General features: G+C 33.0%; 1 protein-coding gene across 1 annotated transcript in view; it reads left to right on the plus strand.

The window, feature by feature from the left end:
• The window catches only part of LOC143243069 (phosphatidylserine lipase ABHD16A), a 47,540-nt gene extending 41,200 nt beyond the window's left edge, over nt 1-6,340 (plus strand). The window contains exon 20 of the mRNA XM_076486808.1: nt 121-6,340. Within this exon, the coding sequence (XP_076342923.1) occupies nt 121-258 (138 nt within the window). The 3' untranslated portion in view covers nt 259-6,340. The remainder of the gene's footprint in view (nt 1-120) is intronic.
• The last annotated feature ends 4,071 nt before the right edge of the window (nt 6,341-10,411 follow it).

Here is a 10,411-nt window from a genome sequence, read left to right on the forward strand (position 1 = left end):
AAATTTGTAAAATAATCTGTTATATTGTTATACATATCATTTGACTAAATATTTCTGTATTTAATATATTAAAATTTCAAGTATGTTCATATTTTTGGTGAGTTGTTTTTTGTTATTCAGGTTCAAAAACACATGGTTGATTTTGACTCCACCCACTGCACGCCTTTACCAGTAGAATTCTTCCAACAACCTTGGAATCCCAAATCACTGTTGACTCACTCTGAATCAAGTGATGATCATGAAATCATCAAGGAATAAGCTGCCATCTTTAAATCAAAAACATTATGAAAAACTATTATATTAATACGAGGAGTAAGGCCAGTGGAATATATCATGCATGTCTTAGATTTATTTGTGACAGGAAATATTTAATATTTTTCTTAACAATGAATAAATGCTGGAAAACATACAGAACCTTTTTTTTTTATTTTGTTCAGTTATTTATTTTCATCTTAAATTCCTTTAATTGAATTTTTTTTTTTTACCTCTGTGAAGATTTTTTTTTTCCTTGGGGTGGGGAGTGGAAATTACATATTGAAATCCAAAAGTTTTATAATGCTTAAACCAAGAACATTTGTATCCATATTTAAGTTGCGAGGAAATAAATCTTTTTTTTCCTCCTTTGTATTTGGTTCTATTTGTGTAGAACTATCCTTGTCAAAAATGATCTCTATCAATTTGATTGAAACCATTTGGTTTAATAAGTAGATGAAATCTGAATATGTTTTATAATTAGGAGGAGAGAGGAATTGAAAAACTGGGTTTCAGTACCTTTTACTTACTGTGAACATTTACACTGCAGTACTTTTAACAATTTAAAAAGCTCTAAAAGATGAAACTTGAGTAATTTTGATGGTAAAATATTATAAGTCACATATTTTGATTTATCCTGAATCAGACCATAAAAATACAAATAATTATGGTTAATAATTTATTACACTTTATACAAATGTAAAGAAAAAGTGTTTAGTTTTCCAAACATTGTAATTTAATATGATAACATTTTAACAAAATCTTGAACTGAGGTTACCATATCTTTCAAATTCTGACAATCTTTAACATCCAAGTAGAAATGTATTTTAGGGTTAGGCTTCATTTTTTTTTCAATCTTAAAGGAAGACTGTCTAAGAATCTTTACACTTTAAACAGCAAATTTGAAAAACCTTGATAACAGACCAAAGATACCACTAAAGAGCATTCAAGAAAAATGCAACAGCATGGACGTCTGTGTACTGATACAAATTTAGATTATAGCACCTTGTTGAAGTTTTTTTTAATATATTTGAGTATGTAGATCTTATGTTTGTGATAATATTTAACATTGTTTTTTTCTTTTATCTGAAGTAAATAATTTATTTTGAATAAGTTTCAATAAGTAATATTACATGAATGGTTCTTGATTATTTCAAAGTGAAAGGAAAGAGTTCGTTATGTTTGGTGAAATTTTCTAATTTTATAATGACTTAAAAGTGTAAATCACAGTTGAATTTCTTTTGTTAATTATTTAATATGGAATAGGTGACCTTTACTTTATTAAAATTGATTTAACTACTTATTACATATAATATTTTGTCTGACTGACTGATTTATACATAATGATTAAATCATTATTTCATTACAGGGCCTGGTGTGGCCAGGTGGTTAGTGCATTCAGCTCGTAATTTGAGGGTTGCTGGTTCGGATTCCCGTCCCACCAAACATGCTCACCCTCTCAGTCGTGGGGTCATTATAAAGTGACGATCAATCCCACTATTCATTGGTAAAAGAGTTGGCAGTGGGTGGTGATGACTAGTTGCCTTCCCTCTAGTCTTACACTGCAAAATTAGGGACGGCTAGTGCAGATAGCCCTCGTGTAGCTTTGTGCAAACTTCAAACCAAACCAAATTTCAGTAATGTATGTTTTATAATTAAACACATCTCCTTAACACCCACTTCATAATTTGTCCACCCAAAAATAACTTGGTCTTCTTTCTTCACTTTTCAAAAACTGTTTTTCTGACTTTGTTCAGACGAACCAACTGTCACTACATTTTGTTATTATTTTCCCAAACTTGTTTGCATGCTGTAATGTATTATAATATAATCAACTATCAAGAAGCAATATTTGAAAAAAAACTTCCCTTTTACTTAAAGTATCATTGACCTTTAAAACTCCACAAATGTGCATGTCGAGGAAGTATTTCTTACAATCCTCAAGATGAAGATAAAACAAATGTATGATGTCACAGTCTCTGAAATTAGACTCTCATTCATATATATATATATATGCTATATGTGTAATTAACGTGGTAGGAGTAAAGAAATACACAGCATAAGCTGTTTTAATGCTGTAACATTACTTAGAAATGTTAAAATGTGAATGTCCTCATACCTTGAAAACTGTCTGCAACATTAACAAGTTATGAGCGATTAAATTTGATTAATGACTTTCTTATTGGTAATTAGACTCGTAACAAGATAGTCAGTAAAGGTTTTTCAATTTTAAAAAACTTCAAACTATGGAAAAATGTAATATCAACAAGTGTGCTAAATTTCATGTTGATGTTAGCTTTAGTGGTGAAGTTATGATGCTAATATATTGGTGACCCAAGTGCTCAATTTTCAAATGTTTCTATCATTCCCAAGTAAATTGATAGTGTTAAAACAATTTATGCTATGTATTTCTTTATTCCAGCTGTCTTAATTATGCATGCAACATATATGACTGAAAGCGTACTTTCAGACATTTCAACATCATGCTTTCATTTTGTGCTCAAATTGAAGGTTATAAGAAATGTTTTAACAGTGTTTAATTGGCATGTAAATTTGCCCAGTTTTAAGGGTTAGTGCTACCTTGAGCTCATTTCCAAGAGAAACTTCACAAGGAAGGAGTTAAAATGCTATGGGTCATCTTTGTTTTTCAAGGGTTTAGAGAATTAATTTTCAAAATATTTCAAATGTCTGTCAGTTTCCAGCATGTTCATTGTATTATTTAGAAATGAAAAAGGTGTTTTTAAAAGATCTAAGTATGAATAATAATTTGTAAGTTTTTTATAAGGTACACATTTTTGTTTGGCTTTTGAAGTTAAGATTCACCAAATGTTCCTAAATCTCTGTTTTATTGCTGTGTATGAAATGTAAGGGTTAATCATAAAATGTTTAAAAAATTATGAGTAAACTGCTGTTTCTATACAAACCTATTAAAACAAACCTAGATTTACTTTAAAGATTTGAAAACATATGGTAAAATGTTGAAAATTTTGATCCCTGATGCCTGTTAATAAATCTTTGCTTCTGATTTCTCTGACTCTACTAAGCTTTTTATAATAAATGGTGCAGTGTTTAAGCATAGCTGTCTGTCCGTCATAAAGCTGCTCTAGAATTGATTATGAGGTGACTGTGTTATTCCTTTATAATGTTTAGTATTGTATACATGTTATAATATTCAGAATATGTGGTTTTCAAGGTTTAATTAAAACGAAGGAGAGGAGCTGGACTGTGAACCATTGGTTAGCATGTTGGACTCTGGATTCATGGTTCTGTGGTTTGTGTTTCGTTACTGCCAAAAACAAATTGTGCTTCACACTTTGGGATTGTGATGTGTTATAAGTTTAATGGTCAAATGTCATAGTTAAAAAATTAAATTAGGCCACAAGTTGTTGCTGGGTTGGGTTAACCATTTGCTTTCCCTCTAGTCTATCACTTTTAAATTAAGAACAGCTAAAACAGATAGTATTTAAGTAGCTATGGTGGAAATCTAATAAAGAAATGGTATGAGCGTAAGTAAATACTGGAAATTTATTAAATATGTTAAGGTATAAAGAGGAAAACCTCTAATGGAGATTCTTTGGGACCATTGGATATTATCAGTCCATTACACCTCACCATACTTATCTGATTAATGATAAAACAGTGTAAGATTCAGTGATGTCAATTATACCAATAGCACAATTTCTAAGAAAAATACTTGTGATTTCATCTGGTATCTGTAGTTTTTAACAGTACATTAATGACCTAGGAAGCTATTGTATCTTGTAACAAATACTTGTAGTTCTTTTAATGGCTATTGGTAAGTCACAGTTTGGATTTGTTTTATCTATGTGTCAAAACTGGCTTTGTCTTATCCAGAAGCAGATACATCTTTGAGGAGTGAATTAATCTATCAGTTAGAAGGTAAAACCTCTCCAAATACCCAGTAAATATTAACAAGGTTAAATTTGTTTTAAAGATTAGTAAATGTCCATAATTATCTGCTGTTTTAACTGATGCATTATATTTTCAAGTTGTTTTTTTTTATGTTTTTCTTTAATATATTTAGTGTGATATCTAAAACCTTAATTAAATAATAAACTAGTAAAACAAAATGACAACCATCTTGAATTACCATATTTCATGTTGTTATAAGATAACCTGTTCAAGTGTTCAAATATCTAATGTATCCTGTTGTGTCATCCGAATGGCATAAATAGGGTATCGAAGTAGAACAGTGTGTTTTAGAAAATCAAATTCATAATGTTACGTTTAGTTAGCTCAACATAGCCAAAATACAAGACACTTTTGATTTCTTGTTAGTCATCAGTCATTAGGGCCAGGTTAGTGAACAGTTATAATAGTTTGACCTCAAGGTTTGTGAAAAAGTTCTGAATTTAAAAAATATCCATGATAAGAACAAAAATCTTATTTCCATTTGAAAACTTTAATCTCTTTTAAAATGCCTCCATTGTCATTTCAAAGTGATAGCAGTTAGTGTTTGAAATGTTGTTGTTTTTTTTATTTTTTACAACTAATGACTTAATTTTTTTTTCCCTAATGTTTAAAAGGTGATATTTACACCTTGGAACACTTAACTATCCAAGTAACTTCAGTACATTTTTTACATCTGTTGTGTCCATGAAACAATGTTTAACCCAGATTTCTCTGAGACACATGATTAAGTGTAGTAATTGTAAAAACAATTGTAAGTCTTAACAAAATTGCTCATTCAGTTCACTGATAATTATGTATTGGTCTGACAGTTTGAAGACTGGAACAAGTCTTGAGATACTAGAGAAAAGTTTTATTCAAGTGCATCATAGTTTGGGTATCTCTGCATTTATAAACCTACTTCAATGGTTTAACAGAACTAATATATGCATTACAATACTGCAGGATTTTGACAAGAACAGAAGCTTCACTTAAGGAACATGCGTAGTAACCAGGTTTTGACTTTGGAGACACTGGACTCTCATAATATCAGAGTTTAGAATAACGATTCTTCGTTTAGAAAGACAAAATCGATATACAAATTAAACTTGCAAATTCTGGTTTCAACAAAGTTTCATGCTCACCCATATGACAGTTCAAATGAACCAGTTTATCAGATTGCAGATTTGATTACAAGGAATATTTAAGAGTGTGATTTATTTTAATATGAATAATCCTTAAGTGTGTTCATGTAATGCTCCTTCTTTTAATAATTGTAATCAAATAAAGTTAAATGCCATTTTTATATTTGAATAGATTGCTGTCATTATATCATAATGAGTTTCATATTTTCTATTGCAGCTGGCACTATAGGGAGCTGGGCCTCTTTGTGTGCCCTTTCCTCAAGCTAGTGCTGTTCATTAATCTACCTTTAAACTTATTTTAAATTTGACCCCATATGTCTCATCCCACCACCCGCAGTGGTGCTTTATGTAGTTAATGTAATATAAATACAACAGGATTACCTTGAAACAAATCTTCAAACAACAGTTAAATGTTGTTTTTTATAATCAAATCAACCTAATGTTCTTCTAGGTGTCTTTAAATTGTAGTTTCTATAAAGGAATGAAAACTTGGTGACTTTTTTGTATTAACTGACCATTTCATGTAGTTTCTTCCATTCAGAGTGTGTTACTTTGACGTGATTGTGATTCAACTGTATTGCTCCTATCCACTGTTCAGATGCAGTGCCTTTTTACTCTAAATCCGATTGATATTTTTTCAGTCATACTTGGTTTAAATATTGGCGGCGCACGGCAGTATCAATAACATTGTGAAATTAATAGTTTCTTTATTAATGTGTGTGTAACGTTTCACCTATGTTACAAAAACAGTTATGTTTATAAAGACGAGTAATTATTTTAGATGGGAATAGAATGTGTGGTAATTAATTTGTGTTAACTGTTTAAAAAGCTCGATATCTCTCTAAAGCAATTTAAACTCATTATGAATTTGGTTTTGAAAGTGTCAGTGTAGCGAACTTATGGAGTCACGTAAAGATTTAATTTAAAGCTTAAGTTATTAGTTGTAATGTGTATATTTGTACGTGATTTTCCCATTAAATATTCTGTCTTTAATTTACGTTTCAATAAAAAATATTTTACCCTTCTATATAAAAGTTATGATAAGCTTGTTTATTAATTAAAGTTAAAACTTCTCTTGTGTGTATGTGAATACATGCGGTTAAAGATATGCACATGCGTGTCTTTAGGTATCTTCACAACCAAAAATCGGCTAGTGTTAATTCAAAGAACGAGGTGACCATTTACAAGGAGTCCCACAATACAGTGGTAACTCTACAGACTTGCATCGCTAAAATCAAGGGTTCGATTCCCCTCGGTGAACTCGGCATATAGCCTGATGTGGCTTTGCTATAAGAAAAAAAAAAAACACACCCTTTCACAAGAAAAGTGACGAGAAATGCATGTGTCCTTAAAGTGTCTTAGTAAGACGACTTTTACCTGTGGAGAGGTGCCAGCTTGCATAAAAAGCAAAATGGCTGTCACATTTTGTTGATGTAGTGTGGGAATTACTCTGGTTATGACAATTTTGTGGTAACTCGCAGCACTTACTGTACAGGTTTGGATTTCATGTATTGATGGTTCTTCAAAAAAAATAATGAAACCATACCAGGCTGTCACCTTAGCATCATGTAGGAATGTTGCGTGTGTATTAGATTTTGACAAGATAATGCAGTTGTCTGTGTTGAAACTTCCAGACAAGGTAAAATGTGCTTCATTAGTCTGTAAGACATTGGCTATTGCTCTCTATTCTTGCCAAGAACTGCAACACAAAATGAACAGATTGGATTAAATTGTCTCTTTTAATGCTTGAACATGGCGCAGCTTATAAGGAAACATCCATTGGTTGATTGGAGAGCCATAATAAAACAGCTAAAATTGGCAAGTCTAAACATCAAGTGACGTAACGTGCACTGCTGCATTCATGTTCACTTGGGCTGGCTTGTTCTGCTACAACATGACTGGCCTCAGTGATACTTTCAGTAGGTATCGATCGTCTTGATGTACATGGCTTATCACAACCTGTATCTTCTTTATTTCAGCAGATAACCCGATGTGGCTTTGCTATAAGAAAAACACACACTCCTCTTTATTCCACAGCAACACAAAAACAAGGCCTTTTGTAAACATTATGCATTCTTTAGTATCCTCTGCCGAGAGCTACCTTGGCATTGCATCCTTGTTTTTGGTGCAATAACATTTTACTAGTTCACCTCATCACACACTTGTCAGTTTCATGGTGGTTGAATGAGATGCATTGAAATCGAAAGGCACATTTATAACATAAGAAATGTTCCAAATAAGTTAAAAAAAAACAAAAAACAGTGGCTTCCCTGGTGTCAGAATGTGGAAGTTGCACTCGCAAGATATTCTTTTAATATCCCCGTGCAATTTTACCTATTGGGCCTACACCGTTTGTGAGATATCACACATTGAACTGCAGACATCACATTATAAGCACCTAGTGTGTAACACACTGATTTCGTATGTGAATAAAATAATAAATTATCCATGAGTGCTCAGACCAATTTGTGTAATTCACAATGTATCGGTGGTACACTATATTATTAGCCCTCCAGTGACACAGCAGCATGTCTGTGGACTAACAATGCTAGAAACCGGGTTTCGGATACATGTGGTGGGAAAAGCACAGATAGCCCATTGTGTAGCTTTGTGCTTAACTACAAACAATACTATATTATTAATTTCGTTTGGATTTCATTGTCAAAAGGTTTGATAAAAAACATATTTGTAATTCGCTCCACTACAATTTTATTCGTATTTCTGGAACTTAGACTTTTTTTCTTCATTAAAGTGAGCCTAGTTGTTAGCCGTCCCATAATGCAAGTCCGAGAATTCTGAGTTTGTGCTCTGTTGTCACACACAAAAAAAGCGCACAACACTAATTTAGCAGTGTAAGACTAGAAGGAAGGCAGCTAGTCATCACCACTCACCGCCAATTCTTGGGTTACCTTTTTAACAACGAATATTGAGAGTGATCGTCACGTTATAACGCCCTCACGGCTGAAAGGGCGAGCATATTTGGTGCGATGGGGATTCGAACCCGCAACCCTCAGACTACGATTCAAGTGCCTTAACCACCTGGCCATGCGGGGCTTCCCACACTTTGGAGCTATGAGAGTGGAAGTCAAATCCCCCTGTTGAATGAGGCAAAACTAGCAGTGAGTGGTGTTGAATACTTCCTACCTTCTTTCTATTAGTTCGAAATAACGAATGGTTATGTGCAGATATCCCTTGTTTTCTTTTGTGAAAAATATACAAATTTCTGAGTTATTAAACGAAGAAAAATTAACAATTTTTTTTTAATTTCGCGCAAAGCTACACGAGGGATATCTGCGCTAGTCGTCCCTAATTTAGCAGTGTAAGACTAGAGGGAAGGCAGCTAGTCATCACCACCCATCGCCAACTCTTGGGCTACTCTTTTACCAACAAATAGTAGTATTAACCGTAACATTATAATGCACCCACGGCTGAAAGGGTGAGCATGTTTGGTGCGACAGAGATTCAAACCCGCGACCCTCAGATTACGAGTCGAACGCCTTAATCCACGTGGCCATGCCGGACCATAAACAAACGGACAGAACGCCTTCGATAAGATGAAGTGAAATGGCAATCTTTAAAAACAAATCTAATTTCGCCCGAAAATAAATTTGAAGTTTCTTTATGTTAAATGCTATCCTCTCATTACCTCTTGATTTTAAGCAGCAGAGCGAAGAATATTTTGCATACCAAATATTTTATTTATACTGTGACAATGCGTGGCAAGGCCAGGTGTTTAAGCCTTTGGCTCAAGGCTACCCTGACCTGATAAATGATTTATTCCCATCTTTTGTGTTTTTTGTTCTGTATTGAGGACGTAACCGTGCTTTTTAAAGTGATGAGAGTTTGTAACAGTGGAGTAAGTTTTTAGCTTGCTTGATTCACCGTTTTATTTTTTTTTTCCCAAAGCTTTAATAGCTTTTTCTGCGCTCTAAGCAGCTTTATGATATTTAGAAGTAAGCAATACATCTAATTATGTGTTATTTTTCTCTTGTTTTTTATAATGAATACAATACACAATTTGTAATTTGATTTGAAACACACAAAATTATGTAATAGTTTATTCTTTTTAATTTAAGTAGACTGTAAAGTACGTTAAGAATGTACTTGTATATTGATAGTTACAAGTGAAAACGACATCATGACGTCATCTGTGGATTCCTGTAAATAGAAAACGTGCACAAAATAATAATTTAGACGTGAACAAGCCTTGCTAAACCTAATTCTGGTACAAACAATACTAGTTAATTGAAAGCGGAGACAGTAAAACCGAAGTGTAAGTATGAATAACTTATCGTGGACGTTGCGGTTCACTAGAAATGGTCTTTTAAAAAGTTCGTGGAAGTCGTCAGAAAAGTCAAGAGAAGAGTAATTTGAAATGAATATAGTGGTAGATATAGTCATTAATTAATTCCTGTTTAAACAAAACGCGGTATATATTTGTGGAAAGGTAGATAATCTATTAAACTAACACACGTTATTATGTATTCACGGGCTGTGATGCAATTCGCGAGTTTTCATAATTTCTTTGTTTTATGGACCCGGCATGACCAGGTGGTTAAAACATTCGACTTGTAATATGAGGGGCGCGTGTTCGAATCCTCGTTACACCAAACATGCTCTCCCTTTTAACCTTTGGGGCGTTACAATGTGATGGTCAGCCCTACTATTCGTTGGTAAAAAGAGTAACCGAAGAGTTGGTGGTGGGTGATGATGACTAGCTGTCTTGCACTGCAAATTAGGGACGACTAGTGCAGATATCCCTCGTGTCGCTTTGTACAAAATTCAAAAACAATCTTTGTTTCGTTAAGTTCAACTTTTAAATTCAAGCTTGTGTAATTCGAAGCTTTCAGGTTTATAGATTAAAAAATTAACATTAGGGTACTTTACACTAAAATGATCAAATAAGGGGTGAACATATTTAGAAATTCCAATTTTCAACTTTGTCTATAATTCTTCTCACCTATTCATTTTGGAGAAATCATTGGACATGAAGTTTCTCTTTTAACCAATTATTTGTATGTTTATTGAATGTTGCGCAAACCTACTCAAGGGTTATTGGTTCTAGTCTTTTCTATTTAATCCCCGTCATAACAAACACGCTCTCC

The sequence above is a fragment of the Tachypleus tridentatus genome, chromosome 2 (genome assembly GCF_004210375.1).
Source record: "Tachypleus tridentatus isolate NWPU-2018 chromosome 2, ASM421037v1, whole genome shotgun sequence".
Taxonomy (NCBI): domain Eukaryota; kingdom Metazoa; phylum Arthropoda; class Merostomata; order Xiphosura; family Limulidae; genus Tachypleus; species Tachypleus tridentatus.